This window comes from Sinocyclocheilus rhinocerous, unplaced genomic scaffold (assembly GCF_001515625.1).
Source record: "Sinocyclocheilus rhinocerous isolate Xijiao unplaced genomic scaffold, SAMN03320098_v1.1 scaffold1513, whole genome shotgun sequence".
Lineage (NCBI taxonomy): Eukaryota > Metazoa > Chordata > Actinopteri > Cypriniformes > Cyprinidae > Sinocyclocheilus > Sinocyclocheilus rhinocerous.
Window position 1 is genome coordinate 101,295 of NW_015623675.1, and position 24,054 is coordinate 125,348.

Here is a 24,054-nt window from a genome sequence, read left to right on the forward strand (position 1 = left end):
AGTAGAGAATATTAAAGAAACAGATGATGACGTGGCCAGTCAACATGTGAAAGATCTGTTAGAGTTTGCCAGTGAGATAACGCAACACAGTGACCGCACGGTACAAGATGGTGGCGGCGACACAGACAGGAGCTCAAGGAAGAAAGTTCAACCAACCTGTATCATAGACTGATAAACATAACTCAAGAGAGTCGTGATTCACCACAAAATTCCTCTTCCGAGCTATTTAATTAAAAGAAAGACTGTTCTTTCTTGTAATTAATCTTTCTTGCTTGTTCTCAAGCAGCTGCTTGAGAGCTGGATGGAGAAGAATCATACAGTCCTGATCTCATACAGAGGAGATTCCTACGTGCGCTGTCAAACAATCACATTAAATACCAACTTAAAGTCTGCCTTGATGATCCTACAGTCACGGATGAAGTTCTCCTCACAAAGATGAACAAAGCTGCAAGCCTCGAGTGGTAACGACAGCAAAAGTTCAAGAAAAATGCCCACGTCAAAGAGACTAAAGTCACTGAGATCCAGGCAGAACTACATCAAGGTCAAGAGAGAATGGTTCAGGTTATCACAGGTAAAGAACGGTCCATACACACACACACAAGTAAAAGCTTTGAAAATACCACAGGTCATGGACAAGAAAGACTCCAAGCTCTATGAGACCATCAAGCAGCTGAAAGAGGAGACTGGAGAAATGAGGAAAGTGATGATTATTTACCGTTCCACATAGCACCGAGAAAGGAAACAGGGATGCCGTGGTTGTCAGGAGCATGGTAGAGGTGACCAGTGTGACCACTGTTTTAAATGTGTGCAAAGTGGGCATCTATCAAGAGGGTGTAGGGGACCACCTGCAGGAAGAACAGAAAGAGGGAACTCAGTTAACAGTATGACAATAACAGCTCACACAACATCATCACAGTGGCCGAAACATCAAAATGTACTCTTGTAGGACAGCATTAAGCAGTTGGAAGCCTGAGAAACAGTGAAGCAGAAGGAAAGCTACCTACAGCTGATCAGATCAGTAAGTGCTAATCAGTTATCCACCAAACACAATGCACAGTTGCTGAATTTGATTGGAGAGAAATGTATGGTGAACTGTTTCTTCGATGGTGTGGCAATGCAAGCACTATGGGATACTGGCTCACAAGTCTGTCTAATGAATGAAAAGTGGAGAAAAGAACATTTCCCACACACCACTGTGTACCAACCTTGAAGAGATCCTAGGTCCTGTAAATCTCACCGGTCGAGCAGTAAATCAAACAGTCATCCGGTTTGAAAGCTGGGTCGAAGTGACTTTTAAGCTGGAAACAGACAAAGCCACACCGCTGGAATTGGAGGTACCTGTATTAGTATCTGGTGATGATGGGGTGGCAGAGGAGCCCATTATTGGGTAAATGGTGTCGAGCAGCCTGCAGGTGTAACAACCAAAGCCATGAGTACTTCCCTGTCCTGCGACTGTAAGAAAGCATAGGTTTTACTGAACTTAGTGAGAAGTCAGGATGATTCAAGGATTCAAAGCGTTTATTGTCATATGCCCAGTGAGGAAAACAAGTTTCCCTGAGCAATGAAATTCTTACTTTGCTGTCCACAATGAATGCCAAGACAGTGCAATGCTATACACACACATACACAAACTATACACATATACACACATACATACAATGTAAGAAACATAATAATAAAAACTATGCTGCAGTAGTAGGAATAAAGACTATGAAAAAAAAAATAGAAATATAGACTATGTGTATCTATATATGCGAGTATAGAGTAGAAATATAGAATGTGAAAATAGAAAGTCTGATAAAAGCCTGTTCTGTTCGGGAAACATGGAAGAACTGATGGTATCTACATACTTGCCCGTACAGTATTAACTTATGTGCAAAAAAAACAATAGTGCAGTAACATGTGCAACTTGAGTGCAAGTACATGATAACAATAGCAGCAGTAATAGATGTGCAAATTGAGATGAGGCTACATGAGTAATATTAATAAATATACAATGGTAGTAATAACAGCAATAACATTACAAATGATCAAATGAGATGAAACAATTTGGTCCGACTGTTCTCGGAGATAGATAAGTCCACTAGCTAGCTACCTGTTTAAGAGTCTAATAGCTGAGGGGAAGAAGGAGTTCCTTAATCTGGAAGTCCTGCAATTTACACTCCTGTACCTCCGTCCTGAGGGTAGGAGTGTGAACAGTCTGTGTTGGGGGTGGGTGGGGTCTTTAATGATGGATGCAGCTCTTCTGTGGACTCTGCGATGGTAAATGGCCTGCAGAGAGGGCAGTGGAGTCCTGATGATCTTCTCAGCAGTCTTCACCACTCTCTGCAGACGTTTGCGGTCCCTTACAGTAGTGCTGCCATACCATGCAGTGATGCAGCTGGTCAAGACGCTCTCAACTACACAGCTGTAGAAGTTGTTGAGGATCTTAGGTGACATGCCAAACTTCCTCAGCCTCCTCAGGAAGTACAGCCGCTGTTGTGCCTTCTTAACCAGCTGGGTGGTGTTGAGTGTCCAGGTCAGGTCCTCGCTGATGTGGACCCCCAGGTATTTAAAGCTGCTCACCCTCTCCACTTCAAGTTCTCGGATAAACAGTGGCTGGTGAGTTTTCCTCTTTTTCCTTGATGGGTGCAATGATGGAGTAAGGAAAGTCAGAAATAAAAAATTCCAGTTAAAAAGGTTAGAACTGGTAAAGGTTGCATCAAAACTGGCCCTTTATTATCTGACCAAGATGCCCTGTTTGTGCCGGATGAGTGCGCACAGTGGCCGGACTGATTGAGGGTGGAGGAAAACATTGTCCGCCTCCAGAGAGGGACCGGTTCACGCATCTGCATTCCTGTGATTAACGATACTGTCCATGACATTGACCTGCATCCATGTGCAGTTCTGGGCCATATACAGTGAGTAAAGGCCATCTACCCAGCTGAGTTGAGACGAGTAACAGCCCAGTGAGAGAGTGCATGCAAAACTACTGCACACACCACTCAAAGCCTGCCTCTCAAAGACAGTAAACAAGTTATTTAATCTACAGAAAATGCTGCGGCGACGCTAACAACCCAAGGGAAAGGCTTATGGGACCCTCCTGTTCATGTTGACCATCTAACACCTGAACAGCAACAGACAGTAAAACAGCTTTTAAGGGAGGAGAGTGGGGCTTTTGCCTGCGATGACAGCGATGTGGGATGTATTCCATCTCTCCAGCTAAAAATTATCCTCCATTATACCACACCCATGAAGCCCATGAGTCCCTTTTTGATTGTCAAATGCACCTGCCAAATTTCAAAGCAGCATGGAGGAGTGCTTGAGAGAGCTGCGTGATGAGGTATGTCAACCTTATTTAGATGATAACCTAGTTCAAAAACATTCAATAATCATCTTCAGGACCTTAGAAAGGTGTTGCAGTCTTATCAGAAACATGGTGTTAAGCTAACGCCATGAAAATGTGAAGTGTTCTGAACTCAGGTACGATTCCCAGGAAGGCTGGTGACCAAAGAAGGGTTCACGATGGACCCGGCTGACACTGCTCCAGTCCAAGTACTGAAGGAGAGGACCCCTAAGACAGTTGGTGAGGTGAGAAAGTTATTAGGATTTCTCTCTTACTACCAGCCATACATTGAGAAAGTTTCCCACAAGGCCGCACCTTTTTTTTTTGGTGTTATCAATTCAGTGAGACGCATATAAAGAGTACCGCCAAAGCGGAAGGGCAAGGGGAAAAGTCACCAGGGATGTCTTGCGTCTTCACATCCAGTCACGTGGACAGATGAGCATCAAAAAGACCTCTATGAGTTTATTGACTGCCTATCCAATCCACCCATGCTGGGGTATCCAGTTCTGAATTAACCCTTTGTACTCCACTGTGACGCATCACAGGAAGGCCTCGGCGCAGTGCCGTATCAAAGGCAAGGAGGCAAGTTAGTGGTGATTGCATACGGATCAAGAGCCTCCCAAGAACCTCCCAAAAAAATAATACTCTGGAAAGTTGGAGTTTTTGACCATGAAGTGGTCATCAGCTAAGCTAAACGCCACTACGTACAGATGGGTAGCCGAACTTGCCTATTTTCGATTCACCATCAAATAGCATCCAGGAAAGTCCAATGGGGATGCTGACGGCCTCTCATGCCCATCTACCATGTCGTTGTCAATGGAACAGTACATGGAAACCTGCTCGGAAGAAGTTCACCCTGATGTCATGGTTAGTATAACTCAGTCAGTGATGGTACAAAATCAGGAGAGAGGCCCATGTTTGTGTCCACTTACCATTAAATCAGCACTGTCGGGAGAACAGGAGTAGGAGCTGCTCAAAGAAGTCAAAAGAAGTCTTGATGTGTCTCAAATCAAAATCACTGCCCTAAAAAAAGGGGCCAGGGCAAAGAGGCTCGGGGACTGATGAGGGAAAAAGCCAGATTATACTTGGATGAGCATGGTCTCTTGTTCCGAAAAACAGCAACCAGTCATCAGCTGGTTCTGCCAAAAAAAAATATCACAAGCTTGTTTATAAGGAGTTACATCAAGACATGGGCCACCTATGGGCAGAACGAGTGCTGAACTTGATCAGGGATCGATTTTATTGGCCCCACATGTAAAGAGAAGTGGAACACTACGTCACAGTATTTGCAGTTGCCTGAGAAGCAAGTGTCCAAACAAGGTGACCTGAGCTCCTCTGACCAAAATTACCATCACTTATATTTTTTACATCTAGAGAAGTGTAAAGGAGGTTATGAATACATTTTAGTTGTGATGGACCATTTTACATGGTTCGCTCATGCATATTCTCGCAGAAACAAGAGTGCTAAGACAGCTGCGGAGAAAGTGTTCAGAGACTTTGTTTTGAAGTTTGGGTTCCCAATAAAACTGCACCATGATCAAGGCAAGGAATTCGACAATCTGTTTGCAAAGTTACAGGAGTACAGTGGTGTGCAAGGTTCCCATACACCACCGTATCACCCGCAGGGGAATGGGCAAGTTGAGCGGTTTAACTGAACTTTGCTCGCAATGCTGAGGACCTTACCTGAGACCACCAAAGCCAATTGGAAGTCATCACTGGCAAATGTTGTGAATGTGTACAACTGTACAAGAAATGAGGCGATGGGCTTTGCACCCTATTATCTCCTGTTCGGCCGTATGCCCAGATTGCCCTTTGATATTAAGTTTGGTATACCAGTGAAGGACCAAAGCTCCTCTTACCATGACTATGCTGAGGGCTGGAGGAAAAGAATGATGGAATATTATGAATTAGTCTCTAGAGTGTCTCACAGAGAGAAGGAAAGAGGAAAAGCTTTCTATGACAAGAAAGTGCAGAGAGCTGAATTGTTCCCTGGTAATAGAGTACTAGTTCGTAACTTTAAGGAGAAAGGCAGACCCGGAAAGCTCAGACCATTCTGTTAAGAGCACGTTTACCTCGTCACTCAGAGGAAGTACCAGGATAGTCCAGTATATGAAGTTCGACCTGAAAATGGGAAAGGAAAAACAAGAGTACTGCACAGAAACTTGTTGCTACCGTGTGACTACTTACTTGTAGAAAAAAACACCTACCTGGAAGACCTGGAAAGGAGAACAAGAAAAAAGGCAAGGTTGGAAAAAACATCAACACAGCAAAAACTAACACATTGTGACAGTTCAGATGGTGAAGATGATTGGAGAAGCCTTTTTGGAGTGCCAGTCGACAGAAAGAGTCGAAACGACAGTAGGCGTCTACAGTCAGACTATCATCCGGGGAACACGGTGATTCTGAATGATGCGGATCCAGAGGAGGTAGATGAGCAAGGAGCAGGACGGGGAGAAGTTGATGTGTCATACTCAAGAGGAAAGGTCGGAGAAACAGATGATGAAAAGGGTGACACGGAGACTCCATCACAACCAGCTTGCAAAGGAGTATATCCTTTGAGAAACAGAAAAGGGAAAAAAAACAAATAAATGTTTACTTACCATACCCTATGTCAGCCTAGCATGGTAGATGGGTGAGCTGCTGAATTAAATCAGGGAAAAATACTTTGTTAGAATGTTAATAATACTTTTATATTTTTCAGTTTTAATGAAAAATTATTAACCATAACATTCCAAAGAAAACATCACAAATGTGGAAAAGGGTAGCACAAAAATCTCATTTATTTTCTATCACATTTTAACAGGTCTCAGCCTGTCATGTGTTTGCCTATAAATGTCACTGTTGATCCACCAATCATCCATCAGAAATTCTTTCATTGCTCCGCCCCCCTCGGTCTCAACACCCCTGTTGCCACGGTTACAATCTGTATGACTGTAAAAGAGATTGTCAAGGGTGATATACAAGGTAAGTTATTCAGAGAACGAGAGAAAATATTGAACTTCATGAAGAATCTTTGTTTTCCCACAATGCATAACACACTGTTCTGTATGTACTGTATACCTATACATTTTTTTTGACAGTATATATACATAAAATTGATTCAGGTCCTTTTGGTTCCGTGGTGTCAGTGGCTCTGGAGCTAAAGCTGGACCCTTGGGCCAGAGCTCCTCGACTGTTATTTGGTCCCAGATCAGCCTCATTTCTCTGGACCCTCAACGGCAACCTGAGTAGCATATCCCCTGTCTGCACTACTCTGTACATCAGCATCCCGGTCAGTGTGAAAAAGACACAAAATATGATTGTATGTCATAAAATCTTGCATCAAAAGACATGAAAAAAATTCCTATAAGTAAGGGCTTTTTAATGTAAAATACAGAACAGTGTGTTATGTATTGTGGGAAAACAATATTTTTTTTTTGTGTATATGTTGTGTGTTCACAACAGGAGTGTATTTCAGACTACCATGAAGTCCCTCTCTCTGGGAGGATGAAAGTAACAACAGAAGTTATTCCAGGAACAGGAGGCTTAAGGCCAGTGCTGAGCCCTGACTGCTGGCCTGGATTTACAGACATGGTGTGTGGGGTATAACACCCCCCTTCCCCCCACCTTCATTTTTTCTCTTGACCATAGATGTCTCAAAATCTCATCTCAGCACTTTTGATGAATGACTACACCATTTTTAATTTTGTCATTTTATCTGAAAATCAACATTTGTGAATTTAGTCAGTCAAAAGAGTTTTGATGTTAATTGATCTAATTTTTTGTCTGTGGAAAATAGTGATATATGACATTGTATTGTCTTATAAAAGCAAGCCTTATCAAAGCATCTTACCCCACTGTTAATATTTTACATTTTGTGCTATAACAAATAAATGACCAAATGTTTCTTTTTATTTCCTATAATGCATCATCATAGTTCACATGCTAAACTTAAATCTAAATGTGTATGTAAGTTGTGCATCTTCCCCCATCTTACCATAATGGTTTACTGTGTTACCTTATTAGTAAATATGTTTGTGTTTTTCAGGTGGTTCTGGAGAAAGTGTGTGGGGAAGATCATGTGTGTATATCGGATTTAAATGTGTCTCTCTCTTTTATGAGGTTAGTCTACAATTACATTTCACTTTTGTTATAGATTTCTTCAAGAGACCAACATATAAATATGGACATATGACCACATATGGCCAATACTGATAAAATACAAATAGTTGGCCAATACAAGTCATTATTTATGTTATGTGTGATAAATACAATGGCCAGTATTGTACATCTATACTTTGCCAAAAATATGTAAGTAAAACAGTAAAAATACAGTATTTACAATAAATCTCCAATCTGGCATTTTACATGTGAATGAAGTTAAGCCATCAAAACAGTATTTACTGGCAGTAGGCAGTTCCTCCTCGGGGGGGGGAAATTATATATATATATATATATATATGACTCTGTATCTTTTATCTGTGCACCAGTGATACTGCAGTGAGTACTGCTGGTTACCCAGTGATTCTTTCAGTGGAGGTATCCAATAACGGAGAAGATTCCACGGATACAGAGCTTTTCCTTTATCATCCTACCATCCTCTCCTTCACCCGCGTCAAAACAGTGAGATATTCTTTAAACAAGTTTCCTTAAAATCAATCTACAAACTTTTTCTTACTACATAGGTATAGTGGCAATAATAAGTTCCCTAACGATACTTCACTCGTACTGTGTCTGCTAAGACGCTATGGGGAAAACTCCTTTTTCTCCGATGACTGAAGCCTTTTCAATAACACAGTGTAACTGCACGGCCATTGGTTCGTGCAGTGAAATAAAAACGAACCAATGGCTCGTCAACGGAGCTTATAACCGCTACCCAATTTAGGCGTGAGTTATACATTAAAAAAGGGGAATCCAAAATAGTTCATTAACACTTTGGTATAAGCAGGTTTAAGGTTAATATTCAAACAGGTTAAGATAATCACGAAATGTTTAGGCACAAAAATGCAGAAAGAATGAATATACTTTATATGGATGCTGTTTACCTCAGATGAATATTTACAAAGCTCAAAATAAACAAAAGAAAAGACAATTTGAAAATAGGCAAAGCAAAAGGAAAAAAAACAACAACCAAGGAATGAATGCCAATGAACCTTATGGGTTGTATGTCTTTAGGCCAGGCATGCTGAGTTGGAACAACATGAAATATGTTTGTAAGTAGAACAAACTTAGCTGAACGTAGACGAAGATACTGATGATCGCTGATAATGTCCGTTTATGTGACAAAGTTCCCGGTGAGTCGATAGCAGTCAAAGGAAAAAAATAATGATAATCCAAATCTGTGATATCCACAAAGCACACGTGAGAGTCAACTGTGTAAAAGCATATGCTTAACACGCAAGACGTTCACAATTCCAAAGACCGTGCTGGAAACAGTTCCACATGACTCCGTTTCATGACTATAAAAGTCTATTAGTCATAAAAGGTCCATCTATCAAAAAACAAATACCGTGCTACTATTAGCATGCACCTCCAAACAATCTATATACACCGTTACAAGCTAACTACATTCCAACAAACATAACACATTACAAAATGAACAGTGAACACTTACAGATGGACACAGGGAAACAAATCCTCGATCTTAGGACCGTCAGCTTCTGAAATGCGAGCGTGAGGAAACCATTGCTTCCTCTCCCAAACACAAGCTGACTTCTTCATACTATCTACCTGAATAAATAGTCTAAATAATAGCTTCGCGCCCCCTAATGGCGAGGCAGAACATAATATCTGAATGTAACAGAATCAGTTCGGTTACATACCCCTCCCTTCAGGAGAAAATTTGTCATAACCATGGCAAATTTTAAGATTTTGTACATGCAACGTCTCACATTTGTCAGGGTCAGATAGAAAAACAACAGCATAGTTCACAGGCCCTAATTTTTTCTTAACCCTAGCTGGACCTTTCCACTTGGCTGATAGCTTTGCCATAAAGCCATCGTCAGCTTTGGATTGGGGATGAGCCCGTACCCAAACCACATCTCCCTCCTGGAAATTGGTTTGCTTACGATGTTGATCATAATATTTATTTTGCTAGGCTTGGGCTCGTTCCACATTATCCCTGACGATAGTTAAGAGTTCTTTCTGCTTGTCAAGTGTGGAATAGGCAGGGTTATTAGGATCTGGTGGTCTCTGGACTGTCCATTGCATAGGTCTCTTGAGTTTCCTTCCAAGTGCCACTTTAGCTGGGGTGAAACCAATGCTCTCATGGTAGGCAGAGTTGATGGCATATCTGAATTCAGGGATCCATTTGTCCCAGCGTCTGTGGTGGGCTCCTACATAGGAGGCAATCATCGTCTTCAGATTCCTATTTACTCGTTCAGTGAGATTGGTCTAGGGATGATAATCAGTTGTTAATTTTTGAATCACCATCCACTGTTTACAGACTAGTGCAAGCAACTGAGAGGTGAACTGAGTGCCACGATCGGACACTAAATATGCTGGTGTTCCCCATCGAGTAAAGATCTTTTCCACCAATATTCATGCAATTTGAGGAGTCTTTGCTGACCTGAGAGGAAACATCTCCACCCACTTGGAGCAGTAATCCACAATGGCCAAAAGATATTCATTTTGTTTATTACTTTTGGGAAATGGGCCCATTATGTCAACTCCTAACATGTAACCAGGTTCAACTATGGGTGTAGATTGTAAGCGGCCAGAGAGTTTAGAAAGCACAGGTTTATATTGTTGACATACTTGACATTCTTTGCAATATTTCCATACGTCTTTCCTTATAGTGGGCCAGTATACCGTTTCCAAGAAACGAAGGAGAGTTTTGAGCTTACCGAAATGTCCGCTGAGTGGGTTGTCATGAGCATACTGAAGAAAGGCTTGATGGTGGACAGGAGGTATGACAAGTTGCAGTTTATGACCTTGTTGTCCATCTGGGGTACTTCTAAACAGAAATCCATTTTCGATTACATAATGTACTGTAGTTGGATCAGGAGGTTGTGTCTGTTTGTGGATTGTAGAAATTATCTCTTGAATGTCTGAATCATCATTTTGGGCAATGGCAATTTGTGTCAGATCAATTGGCATATTGGCAGAGATAGGTATTTGTGTAAGAGCAGGGAGATTGGGTGAATTTTCAGGATTTGGAGTTCTGGAAAGTATGTCTGGTACTACGTTACATTGGCCCTTCCTGTACTTGACAGTAAAATGGAATCCTTGAAGGCAAATAGTCCACCTGATTAGCCGTGAAGATGGTTTGGGATGCTGAAAAGCCCATGTTAGTGCAGCATGATCGGTCACGACCTCAAACGGGTTCCCTTCTAGATACGGTCGCCATTTTTCCACGGCCCATACAACAGCTAGACACTCTTTCTCCGATACTGAGTAGGATTTTTCGGCTCCTTTCAACAACCGCGATGCATAGGCTATGACGCGTTCTATTCCTTCTATCTCTTGCGTGAGCAGTGCTCCCAGACCCTCGCTTGCATCTGTCTGTACTTTAAACGGTTTTGTAACGTCGGGAGTTGCCAGGATGGGTGCCTTTGTTAGATCTAACTTGAGTTGATCAAATGATTGCTGGCATTGTTCTGTCCAAGTCCATGTAGTGTACTTTTGTTTTAGTGCATGTAGTGGTGCTGCTTTTTCTGAAAAATGGGGAATGAATCTGTGGTACCACCCAGCTAATCCCAAAAATCGTTGTACATCTTTCATAGATTGTCGTTTGGGAAATGCACTTACAGCTGAGACTTTAGATGGATCGGTCTTTATAGCACCCCTCGATACACCGAGCGGCTTAATCCTCCTAGGCAGATCGGAGCAGAACGCTGTCACCTCTATTGCTGGCAACTTCGCATTTGTGTGTGCGTCGCTGAGCCCCACCTCCCCCGCTCTTGTGTTTCTCTCCTCCCAGTTACTCGGAGGAAGAAATGGCGAACTCGCGGGGATGAGTGATCAGGCTTGAGTGATTTAACGCCAGCAAAGCCCCCGCGTGCATCACTCTCCATGCAACTCTTTGATCCGCCAGTGTGTTTACATGTGAGGATCGGTGCCTCTCGTTTGTCAAGCATCTCAATCCTTCTAGGCGGATCGGAGCAGAACGCTGTCACCAATGATTCACTGACAGCTTCGTATTTGAATGCGCCTCTCGCCTAGGCCACGGCCACGCTGCGGCTGCCGCTCGCTGAGACAGACCGCTCTCACTACGAGAGTTTATGTCTCGCTCTCATTTGCTCGCGGCTCGCCTTCTTCAATGATACCACCCAGCTAATCCCAAAAATCGTTGTACATCTTTCATAGATTGTCGTTTGGGAAATGCACTTACAGCTGAGACTTTAGATGGATCGGTCTTTATGCCTTTCCCCAAAACTATGTGACCTAGAAACATTAGAGACTTTTGGATGAAATTCCATTTCTTTACGTTAAGAGTGAGACCAGCTTTGGATAGACACTGGAATACCTGTTGGATGTGTTGGAAGTGCTCTTGCTCACTTTTGGAGTATATCACGACATCATTAATGTAGATCATGCAACATTTGCCCTTAAACTCTCTAAGCACACTCTCCATCAACCGCTGGAAAGAAGCTGCAGCGTTTTTTAGGCCGAATGGTAGACGCTGAAATTCATATAGCCCAGATGATGTGACAAAGGCTGTCTTTTGCATGCTGTCAGGATCCATTTCCATTTGCCAGTATCCACTCTTCAGATCGAGCGTGCTGAAAACGGTTGCTCCACGTAAGGACTCTAGAATGTCTTGTATTTGTGGCATTGCATATTAGTCCAAAGGGGTCTTAGCATTAAGTCCACGATAGTCAACACAAAAACGAGATCCACCATCCTTTTTCAGCACCACCACCACTGGTGAAGCCCAAGCAGACGTCTTTGTCCAACAACTCCTTAATCTGTTCGTCGATAAATATTTGTTTCTCAAAAGATACCTTGTATGGTCTTTTCCTTATAGATACTTCATCGTAGGGCTGTGCAAAAAATCGAATGATCGAAAAATCGAAAATCGCATTTGATTTTTTGCACAGCACTACTTCATCAGGATACGGTGCTTGACCAGTGTGCTATGTCCTATAACGTGGGTACAAACTGTGGGCTAACCCAACATCAAACCTTCTAGCTGCACTTGTCCTTGTATGTCAGAATCTGCAATACCTAGGCAGATTGGAGCAGAATGCTGTCACTGGCATGGTTGAGCGATCAGTCTTGAGCAATTTCATGCCGGCACACATCATGCGTGCTTCACTTGATCTGCCAGTGTGTGTTACACGTGAGGATTAGCACCCCTCGATACACCGAGCGGCTTAATCCTCCTAGGCAGATCGGCGCAGAACGCTGTCACCTCTATTGCTGGCAACTTCGCATTTGTGTGTGCGTCGCTGAGCCCCACCTCCCCCGCTCTTGTGTTTCTCTCCTCCCAGTTACTCGGAGGAAGAAATGGCGAACTCGCGGGGATGAGTGATCAGGCTTGAGTGATTTAACGCCAGCAAAGCCCCCGCGTGCATCACTCTCCATGCAACTCTTTGATCCGCCAGTGTGTTTACATGTGAGGATCGGTGCCTCTCGTTTGTCAAGCATCTCAATCCTTCTAGGCGGATCGGAGCAGAACGCTGTCACCAATGATTCACTGACAGCTTCGTATTTGAATGCGCCTCTCGCCTAGGCCACGGCCACGCTGAGGCTGCCGCTCGCTGAGACAGACCGCTCTCACTACGAGAGTTTATGTCTCGCTCTCATTTGCTCGCGGCTCGCCTTCTTCAATGAAGGCGGCCCCGCCCCTCCCCTCGTCCACTACAAGCGGATCTGAGAGAATGCGTGCAGCACTTTGATCTGCCAGTGTGTTTACACATAAAGATCATCAGTACCCCTCTTCTAATGAGCGGTTTGATCTTTTTAGGCGGATTAAAGGAGAATGCTGTCACTAATGATTATTATCACTGACAGCTTCAGTGATTAAACAAGGTTATTCACTGCAATTCGCTGAAAGAGCCCCGCGATTCACCGGCGTGGTTCCCACCTCGGTTTAGAGCAAAGACGCACACGTCCTGCGCTCGGAGGTGATGAATTTGCTGGCGATAGGAGCCGTAGAAACGGTTCCCCCAGCTCAGAGCGAGTCAGGCTTCTACAGCTGCTACTTCCTCATCCCCAGAAAGGATGGCGACCTAAGGCCCATCCTCGATCTCAGGCACCTGAACCGCGCCCTCATGAAATGGCCGTTCAGGATGATTACATTGAAACAGATCCTCTCGCAAGTGTGCCCAGGGGACTGGTTCTTTTCGCTGGATCTGAAAGACACCTACATTCACATCCAAATAGCCCCCCACCACAGAAGATTCTTGAGATTCGCCTTCGAGGGAGTGGCATATCAATACATGGTCCTTCCCTTTGGACTGTCCCTAGCTCCTCGCACTTTTACGAGGCTGAGACAGATGGGAATCCGCATTCTGAATTACCTCGACGACTGGCTCATCTTGGCCCAGTCGGAGGACGAGCTACTATTTCACAGATCCTTCCTCCTCAGTCATTTAAAATGCCTGGGACTCAGGGTCAATTTTGCCAAGAGAGCGCTGTTCCCCAGCAAACGGATATCGTTCCTAGGAACAGTTCTCGACTCAGCCCAAATAAGGGTGGTAGTCACGCCAGAACGTGCACTGGCCATTCAGCAGCTCGTTTTCTCATTCAAGTTGGAGCCTTTTGCCCTCTCAAGGCGTTTCAGAGGATGCTGGGCCTCATGGCCTCCTCGTCTCTGGTACTACAGTTGGGCCTGCTTCACATGCGGCCCCTTCAGTACTGGCTGAAATCACGAGTTCCGTCCCATGCCTGGCGTCTCGGACGCCTTCATATCAAGGTCGAACAGGCCTGCGTAGCAGCTCTGGCCCCTTAGAAAGACCCTCAGTGGATGGAACAGGGCGTGCCCCTGGAAATGGTCTGCAGAAGGAAGGTGGTCTTGACAGACACTTCCAACACCGTCGAAAGAGGAAGGTCGGCTTCACATCAATTGCCTGGAAATGCTGGCAGTATGTTTGGGTCTTTGCACCTTTCTGCCAGACCTATGGGGACACCACATTTTAGTCCGCTCGGACAGCATTACGTTGGTGTCATATATAAATCGCCAGGGCGGTCTCTTCTCGAAGTGACTCTTCATTCTGGTAGAGCGCCACTTGGAATGGGCTTAGCTCAACTTGCATTCACTGAGAGTAACGCATGTGCCGGGCAGGTTGAACCAAGGAGCAGACATGCTATCTCGGAGCAAGGTCCCCTCAGAAGAGTGGATGCTCCAACCACAAATGGTTCAAAGAATCTAGGAGATCTTCGGCAAGGCAGAGGTTGAAGACAACTCTCATTGCCCAACTTATTTTTCAAAGGACAGGGATGCGTTGGCCCACGACTGGCCCAACCTCCTCCTTTACGCTTTCCTCCGGTCGCCCTGATCCCACAGGTAATCAGGTGAATCAGGGAACAGAAACACAAGGTTCTGTTAGTGGCCCCGCTCTGGAGGAACCAAAACTGGTTTGCAGAGCCGTCTCGGCTGCTCTCAGCAGCCCCGTGGCCCATCCCCCTGAGATGGGACCTCCTTTCTCAGGTGAGCAGAACGATATGGCATCCCCGGCCCGAGCTGTGGGCTCTACACCTTTGGCCTCTCGATGGGAGCCTGCGAACCTCCCTGAGAGCGTACTAAATGCAATCTCTCAGGCTAGAGCACCATCTACGAGATGCCTCTATGCCCTTAAATGGGTCTGTCTTCTCCACCTGGTTACAGCCCGTGGTGCAGACCCAATTTCCTGCAACATATCTCTGATATTGTCCTTCCTGCAAGAGCTGTTGGATAAGGGTCGCTCCCCTTCCACGCTCAAGGTCTATGTAGCAGCTATAGCAGCCTCTCACGCTCCTATAGCTGGCCAATCGGTGGGCAGGAACAAACTAGTTGTTGAAGGGGTCTAGGTAGCTCAACCCGCCTCGCCCCGTCACCATCCCTATATGGGATCTTCCCACTGTGTTGAGGGCTCTAAGGAGCACTCCCTTTGAGCCGCTACAGTCCATTGTCCTTCGTTCCCTGACGCTAAAGACTGCTCTGCTACTTGCATTAGCATCGGTAAAGCGTATGGGAAATCTGCAGGAGCTCTCTGTGAGACCCACCTGCCTAGAATTCGGACCCAGTGACTCTAAAGTTGTCCTGAAACCAAGGCATGGTTACATACCTAAGGTGCTCTCTACTCCTTTTAGAGCACAGGTAATAACTATATCGGCGCTTCTTCCTTCGGAGCAAGACCAAGAGTTGAATTTACTCTGCCCCGTCAGGGCGTTGAGATTTTATATTGAGCGTTCCGCCCCGTTCAGGCAGTCGGAACAGCTCTTTGTATGCTTCGGCGGCCACACCAAAGGGTTTCCGGTCACAAAGCAGAGACTTTCCAAATGGATAATTGACGCTATTGTGCTAGCGTACTCTTCTTTGGGCCCACAGTGCCCTATGGGAGTAAGAGCCCACTCAACTAGAGGCCTCCTGGCTTGGTCTAGCTGTGTGTCCATTGCAGAAATTTGTGCGGCTGCTGGCTGAGCCTCGCCGTCCACATTTGCCAGGTTTTATAATCTGGACGTCCCGGCCTTACAGGCTCGGGTTCTGTCTGCGTAAAAGGGCTCACTCTTGTCACATGACAACCAGTGCTAGGCGTTTGCCTTCTTTCCTGTACGCTCTTGGCCCTCACTGAGTTCCGAGGCTGTACCATTTTCTCTTGGAACGATTACTCAAGGCCGGGCCGACCTCTGGGAGCTTGTCCCTATTTCCTCCTGCGGAGCTTCCCTGCAAAATACTTGGTCCCTCTGAGCCCCCTTGGGTGCTTAAGGCAAGTCAGGTATTAGTCGTTTCTCTAGCATAGCATGGCGGGATTGTACTGGTTCCCCATAGCATCTTAGCAGATGCAGTATGAGTGAAGTATCGATAGGGAACATACTCGTTTACTAACGTAACCTCGGTTCCCTGTGATATGGGAACGAGTAGTGCGTTGCTGGCCATGCTATGTAGCTGCACGACTCAGTCGTCGCTTCAGTCGAAGTAACCTGAGGATCCTATGGCGAAATGGCCGCTTATATAGCCAAATGGCCCCGCCCATTCTGGCGGGCTCTGGCGGTGTGACTGGTGTAACTGCACCGATGTTACAGAGCAGTTACACTGCGTTATTGAAAAGGCTTCAGTCATTGGAGAAAAAGGAGTTTTCCCCATAGCGTCTTAGCTACGCAGTACTCATTCCCGTATCTGTGGGAACCGAGGTTACGTTAGTAACCGAGTACGTTTTTGTACCCTTTGTCAATATATGGATTTCTGTATTGATTCCTCATAAAATGTGGTTTGATTATATTTTTTCTCACAATTAGAGGAAGCACAATCTGACTTAACTAAAAGCACACAACATTTGTACTTTTCAAAACTGTATTGAAGACATTGAGTGATCAGTGACAAGGCAGGCAGGAAAAAGTAAGTTAAAGGGATATTTCACTCATGAATGAAAATTCTGTCATCATTTACTCAACCTCAAGTTGTTCCAAACCTGTATGAATTTCTGTTTTCTGCTGAACACAAAAAAAGATATTTTGAAGAATGTGGGTAACCAAATTGTTGCTGGTCTCCATTGACTTCCATAGTATTTTTTATTTTTATTTATTTATTTATTTATTTTGGTTGAACTACCCTTTTAAACTCTGTGTTACAACTTCTCCAAAAGCCAACTGGAGTCAGTTAAGGGAGATAAGTTTGGAAATGTGGGTTGCACAGGTGCCCTGTCCTTTAAATAAAGGCACTCAAAGCTTGATTACTGACAAATCTGTTATTTTCAAGAAAGATTGATTAGTGTGACCCATGTATCAATCCCAAAAGCTTTCACAGTACCTTAAAAACACATTACAGATATAGACAAAGCTGGAAAAGGCAACACATTGCTAATGATCTGTGTGGGCATGAATCCATGTCAAGATACCCTATCAACAAAAACTGTGGAGTGGGTATCCTGCAAAGATCACTCTAAGAATACATCAGGGAATTCTGAAAGAGGTATAAAAAAACAAAACAAAAAACAAAAACAAGGATAACAGCAAAGGACCTCCAGAAAACGACAAACTGCCATTGTAATTGTAGATTGGTGTTCATGAAAGAACGGCACAAAGGAAGAATGACTCATTTTTGCCCAAGACCATCTGGACAATGCCTCTGGGAAAATGTGCTGTGGACAGGTGATACAAAAGTTGAACTTTTTGGAAAAAATGCTCAACACTTTGTTTAGAGAAAAAAAGGCCACGCAACACCAACACCAAATCTTCATACCAGCCATGAAGCATGGTGGAAGAAGCATCATGGTTTAGTGGTACTTTTTTTCAGGGCCTGGATAGTTTGCAGTCATTGAATGAACAAATATTTTAAAAGTGTATCAAGAAATTTTACATGAAAATGTCAGGACAGCAGTTCATGACTTCAAGCTTTTAGAAAGGTATGATGCAACAAGATGATTACTTTATGTACTTGTTATTAGTTTAGTCAGGTTGTGTTTGTCTGTAACTGTGAGTTAAATTAAGATCAGATCACATTTTATCAGTAATCAATGCAGAAATCCAGATATTTTTAAAGCGTTCAAAAATTTGTTCTTGTCACTGTACTCTGCATAATGCAGGAAGCAGAATGATAGTACTCCATTCAAAGATAAATGATTAAGATGAAGATTAATACAAAACCTCAAATAATTTTAACTGTATTTCACAGTTATTCAATCAGAAGTCACAAATTAATTAGCCAAATTTGAAAGTTTTGCAAAAACTGGCGAGGGATCTCTTTCATCTCTTTTCAGGCTCTGGTTTCACTGTCAGGTTTCATCTTCTGTCTTTCTCGAGTAGACATCTAATTGATTCGATTCCAATCTGGTAGCATACTGTAATGTGGGGTTTGGTGTTTGGGTTTTGTTTCATGTTCATGTTTTCCATGTCTTTTATTTTGTAATTGTTTCATGCTGTCAGTGTCATGCTTCCCTTGCCCTCATGTATCCCTGCCTTGTGTATGTATCATGTTCTGATTGGTTGTCTTAGTCATGTGTCTTGTTTCCCATTGGTTTGTTCATGTCATGTGACCCTCCTTGTCTGCTATAAGTAGCCATCATGTTCCCATAGTCTTTGTCGTGTATTGATGTTGTAACCCGCTGTCGGTGAGTCTAGTCTGTTCATGCCACGTCAAGTCTGTTCATGTCAAGTCAAGTCAAGTCTGTGTCTCGGTTTATGTTTGGATGTTTGGATCACGTCTGTAAATAAACTGCACATGGGTTCTTCACTACTCTCGCCTTCAGTGGACTGATTCGTTACACATACATACATTAATCCACACAGTTTGTCCCGTGCAGTTGAAGCCTAATGGTTAGGGAGTCAGACTTGCAAGCCGAAGGTTGCAGGTTTGATTCTCAATACCAGCAGGAGGGAGTGAATGAAGAGCTCTCTTCCACACTAACTCCCCGGGTGAAAATGACTGGCCACTGCTCCTGGTGTGTGTTCCAGCCTTTTGGGCCAAGGCAGGGAAAGACCCTGGACAGATGGCCAGCCCATGGTCTGGTAACATGCATAATAGAAAAAAAGCTCCAGTGCCATAATTGAAACCTTGTTCTTGTCATTTAGTCTGGTGTACAGGTTCAGTGTGAGTCCAGTCACATAGAGCTCTCAAACGTTACACGCACAGCATGCAAGCTTGGGACAACAGTTTTCCGCCAAAGAGCAAAGGTTGGTAAACCTCCAGAAGAGCTTCATCAACACTGAAGCCACCATTACCTTTTACTATTTCTATTGTGGTGTAATTCTCAGATTACATCGCAACACCTGATAACTGCTAAACATTACTTTTACTATTGCTCAGAAAGGTTACACTCAACTCTCAGAAAATTTAAAAAAAAAATTTTTACTTTACGGGGTACAACAGCCTGTCACTGGGGCAGCACCATTATAAGGACAACTTTGTACTTTACCTACTCGTAAAAGGTGAATAGTACCTTAGAGAGTAGTAATATGTACCCTCAAAGGGTAGTTCATCCAAAAATGAAAATTCTGTCATTTACTCACCCTCCACTTGTTCCAAACCTTGGAGTTTTTTTCTCCTGTTGAACACAAATATATATATATATATATATATATACACACATATGTGTGTGTTTTTTTTTCATTAGGTACAAAGTCGCTTTGAGGGTACTGCCACAGTGACAAACTACTATTTAATTTTCACACAAAATAATCATTCAGTATTATTCAATATTATAATATTTAGTTTTGGTGCAGCTTATATGCAAATACATCTGTCAATTGTGCTATAACTAGCTTACAGCCTGTCTTTTTTTTTTTTTTCCTAAGACCACACTAATGATGTCATTCATGATGTTTACATCCTTTGCTGTGAATGAGCACCTGATTGTCAATGCATCAGTCACAAGGTCAGAAAGATAAACTCTAATGGGTGAAACTCTAAAGTTGAAATGCACTGCACTATAGGAATTTAATTGAAAAAAATGTTGGATAACACTTTCTATGAAGTCCGTATTTATAATACATTATAAGAGTATTCTTAAGGCATGATAATGAATGCATAATTTATTATTAAAAAAAACTTATAATATGTTGTATCATCTCATGAGTAATCATAACAACAGTTTTAATGCATTATAATATTCATTATTTGTGGTTATAGCTTTTAAGATTATGATGATTTATAATACACAGTGAACACAATGCATCCACTTAACTTACAAAGAATATTTCCCATAGCTATAATGTATTATAAGTCTCATATCTTGCCATTGTTAACTTGTTACTTTACTTAAAGCAGACAAAGACCACTTATAAAAAATAACAACAACAATGACAATAATAATAATAATAATTTTTTTTTTTTCTTAAACAGCTATAAGATCAGATATCTGATCAGATGAATGTGTAATATGGCACATTTAATTTTAACTATATTTATTGTAATATCAGTAAGATAGTAAGATACTGTACAGATCACTAATGTCAAGATATGAGACTTATAATCCATTATAAATAAGTGGATTTAACATGGTGTTTATTGTGTGTTATAAATAATCATACTCATAAAAGTTATAACCACAAATAAGTTTTATAATGTATGATAATTCTTGTTATGGTTATTTATGAGATGAAACAATATATTGTACGTTTTTTTTATTTTATATAATGCATTATACATTCATTATAATGCCTTAAGAATACCTTTATAATGTGTTATAAAAATGGACTTCATAGAAAGTGTTACCAAAAATTTGTTTTCAAAATGTGTTCTCCAACATTGTTCACACAATCCAATTGCCATTGGTTGCTGAGTCAGACTGCTCAAACAGAGCAAAGTTTTGATAGTGCTACAGAGTTTAAAAGTTTTAACTCTTAAAACATACACACTTCACCCTTAATTACCTAAATAAAAATGCTTCTTCATTTGGGTGTTTCTTCAGAACTAACCTGAGATTTTTCTGCCCATCACAGTAAGAATGAGATCAATGACACAACCCAAGATAATTGTGCAACTACATCTGTGGTAGTTAAACTTCCTGTTAATGTTGTGGTAAATGAGTAAGTGTCAAATTTAATTTCTCACTATGAGTGTTTACTGTACAGTTTGTGGAGCAAGTGATTCCTAGTTAACATTTTCCAGTTATTAAAAGTTTAGTGTAGTTACTTGAGATTTTGGTTTAGTGTGCATATTCTTAATAATGTCACTTATTTGATCTTTCAGTGGAGGGTCAACTCGGTTTGTTGAATATCCTAACAGTGCACAACTTGAGCATGTGTATACGGTAAAAACATTAATTCCACAATATATGCTTTTTTTTAAAAAGTGAAACATAAAATGAAAATTGACCCTTGTTTAGTCTTATTGTACATTATTCATCAGTGCACATTATTCCAAAGAAACAAATGCTTGTCTTTGTAATCTTTCATCCAAAAGTAATAAGCTGCTTTACCTAAGGAATAGTTTTTCTGTTTCCTCTTTATACTCTCCTGTTTACCAGGCCACACAGGCAAAGTAAATAATGTTAACCAGAGCCATATCGTTATTTAGACTTTGTTTTAGGATGTTGAAGGTACCTGTTGTAGGGTGCTGGGGCATTCTTCCACAATTCACTGCAAATTTGCATTCACTGTCAAATCAATTCAAGTCATTTTTTTTCTTGTTTCACTATGCAAAATATGTCACTATCAAAAAAAAAAAAAAAAAGTGAGGCAAATGTTGTTTAATATTGACTTTTAATTTTTCCTTTTTCCATACATCCAGTTCCTGTCTTTTAATAATTGATAACCTTTTACTTTCTCTATCCTCAAAAAAATAAAACTAGGTGGAGAACATTGGAAAACTGTCTGTACCTGTGAATGTTTCCTTTGTGTTTCCAGTGAAGATGGCTTTAGGATTCTCATGGAGTGTGTCTGTTCCTGAAATAGTGAGTTTGTGACAGGCCATTTACAGACATTTTACTCAATTTGCACCTGTTATCAAGTTATCTGATCACAAGTGCACAACATTAAATAGGCTTATTTGCATCTTATAAACGCATTGCAATTCCATACACTCCGAATAACTTCAGAGGTGGTCAGGGATGCATATGGTGATTCATTCATCTAATTTGGAGTGTGAACACTAATGTGTCCTTGTGCATCCCAAACAATAGCAAATCACGGCCTACTCTAATTACACAAAGTGTTTGTATTAAAACAAGGATCTTAAAGATTTAAAGATTCTTTAACTTCAAAAGATATCCATTGAAATAAAAATTTTGAGAAGCTCAATATTGCTCAAACGTAGGGTAACATGGTTACTTATAACCTTCACTATACCCTCACGACCAGCCACAAACATCACAAGATGTTATTTGAAACCGTCAGGGGACAGGAAACAAAGCCTCACAAACATCAAGTAGCAGATGCCTTCTTGATGAAATCCTCGACTTCCCCTGACAGATTTTTTTAAACTTCCCTTTGACCATTCAATTCTAAAAGAACCAAAAGTTTGGTTTCAAGTGGAGAAACTGCTATCTGAACTGAATGAGTCTTTGAAAGTCATACTAAAATAAAAATATATAATTATATGTGTGTTGTGAAAGACTCACTGCCATTTCCCCTTTTTTTGTGAGCTAGAATGGAACCAGTACGACTTGTGAAAACCAAGTTGCCTCCACAAATGGCAAAATCTCCATTCTGACACATGTGAGATTAGCTTTTTTTTCTTATCTTTAAAACCTTAACTCCACTGTCAGAGTTTTTGTGCTAAGGTAACTACAGTTGTATCTTTGTCTTTAACAGCATTGCAGTGCTTCTATGTGTCATCTCATTGTTTGCTCTATCCAGCTGTTGACTGATCAACCAATCATATTCAGGTTTACTGGGAATATCAGTTCAGGCAACCAGGTAAAATACTGTATTATGAAATATCAAATGCATTGGTACTAACCTATTTTTCTTATAGTCTCCAGAGTAGCTTCTTTTTACATTTTGATATGCAAGGTGACTCTCATTGACTTCTAATTTTGTTTTTCAGGGATCTGGTTTGCAGGTTAGGATCATCAGCTGGGCATTTCTCTCATTTGACACTGAGAGGTACACCCATTATCCCTCTGATGACTCTCACCAGCTCTCTGTAAGAAAAATAAAACATTCTACTAACACTGCTTATAAAAAGTAAAGTTCTGACTTTAAAATCTGATTGGATGAGCATTGATGACGTTGTAAATAGGAAATGTACACACACCCACATCTTTCCACTGTAAAGGGACCTTTGGAAGGCATGTTTGACCTCGTGGGAGTCAGTTTTCATCTGCTCTGTATCTCTGTGTTCTGCAGATTGTGACAGAGCTGGAGGTCCCGTCTCAGGCTCTCGCAGTGCTTATTGCCTCACTGTCGGTCATTTTTGGACTCCTCGCTATGACGATCATCTTTGTGCTGCTGTATAAAGTTAGTGTTCATAACAAATAATATGTACAACTGACAGCTGTTGTGTTGAAGCTGAAGTGTCATTTTTTTATCCTAAAATTTAGTATTAATTTTCAAAACTGTAAGACAGAGCTCTTCAACTCCAGTTGAATCCTGCTTAGATTGTGGATTGCTGGATCTCTGACCCAAATCAAACATACCCAAAATTATGGTGGCCAGAATTACTTGCAAATTATATATGTCACACGTCCGGTCCCTGCTGTTCCTCCCACTCGCCACCTGAAGTCTTATCACCTGTTCACCCCAGACTCCATTTTCTATCCGCTTGTTAAGTCTGACGTCACGTGTCACCGCTTCTGGGTCCAAAAAACGCTCTATCAGATGCCAGAAGAAAACAACAAATGGTGCTATTATACACTCACAATGTCATATACGTGCTGTCATGCTGTCTCTGAGCTGTCTGTCTGTCCTGTTATGGCCACAAAGGCCATCGTTAACCTCTCTTTTTCAGTCCTGCTTGATCCGCCGTGGTGGTCACCTGCCTCATTTGCTCCACGTTGGTGGACTTCTGCTTACCCGTTTGCTCGGCTGTGTTGGTCATCTGCTTTGACCTGTTGTTCGTCAGCTCCACCCTGGTGGTCTTCGGCTCTGCCTGCTCCGCCCTGGTGGTCTTCGGCTCCGCCCTGGCTTTCTGCTCTGTCGGCTCCCTGTCTTCTTGCTCGGCTGGCTCTGCCTCCCATCCACCACCCTCCTGGACTGTTTTGTTTTTGGAGCATCTGGAATCTGCT

General features: G+C 42.3%; 1 protein-coding gene across 1 annotated transcript in view; it reads left to right on the forward strand.

Moving 5' to 3' along the window:
- Positions 1 to 24,054, forward strand: part of LOC107727699 (integrin alpha-X-like) — a 118,614-nt gene that overhangs the window by 92,846 nt on the left and 1,714 nt on the right. Inside the window, exons 16-29 of the mRNA XM_016537683.1 lie at positions 6,129 to 6,289; positions 6,430 to 6,596; positions 6,770 to 6,898; positions 7,353 to 7,426; positions 7,795 to 7,927; positions 18,959 to 19,060; positions 19,682 to 19,761; positions 20,828 to 20,914; positions 21,078 to 21,138; positions 21,679 to 21,780; positions 22,475 to 22,543; positions 22,640 to 22,744; positions 22,875 to 22,973; positions 23,177 to 23,287. Of these exons, the coding sequence (XP_016393169.1) occupies positions 6,129 to 6,289; positions 6,430 to 6,596; positions 6,770 to 6,898; positions 7,353 to 7,426; positions 7,795 to 7,927; positions 18,959 to 19,060; positions 19,682 to 19,761; positions 20,828 to 20,914; positions 21,078 to 21,138; positions 21,679 to 21,780; positions 22,475 to 22,543; positions 22,640 to 22,744; positions 22,875 to 22,973; positions 23,177 to 23,287 (1,480 nt within the window). The remainder of the gene's footprint in view (positions 1 to 6,128; positions 6,290 to 6,429; positions 6,597 to 6,769; positions 6,899 to 7,352; positions 7,427 to 7,794; positions 7,928 to 18,958; positions 19,061 to 19,681; positions 19,762 to 20,827; positions 20,915 to 21,077; positions 21,139 to 21,678; positions 21,781 to 22,474; positions 22,544 to 22,639; positions 22,745 to 22,874; positions 22,974 to 23,176; positions 23,288 to 24,054) is intronic.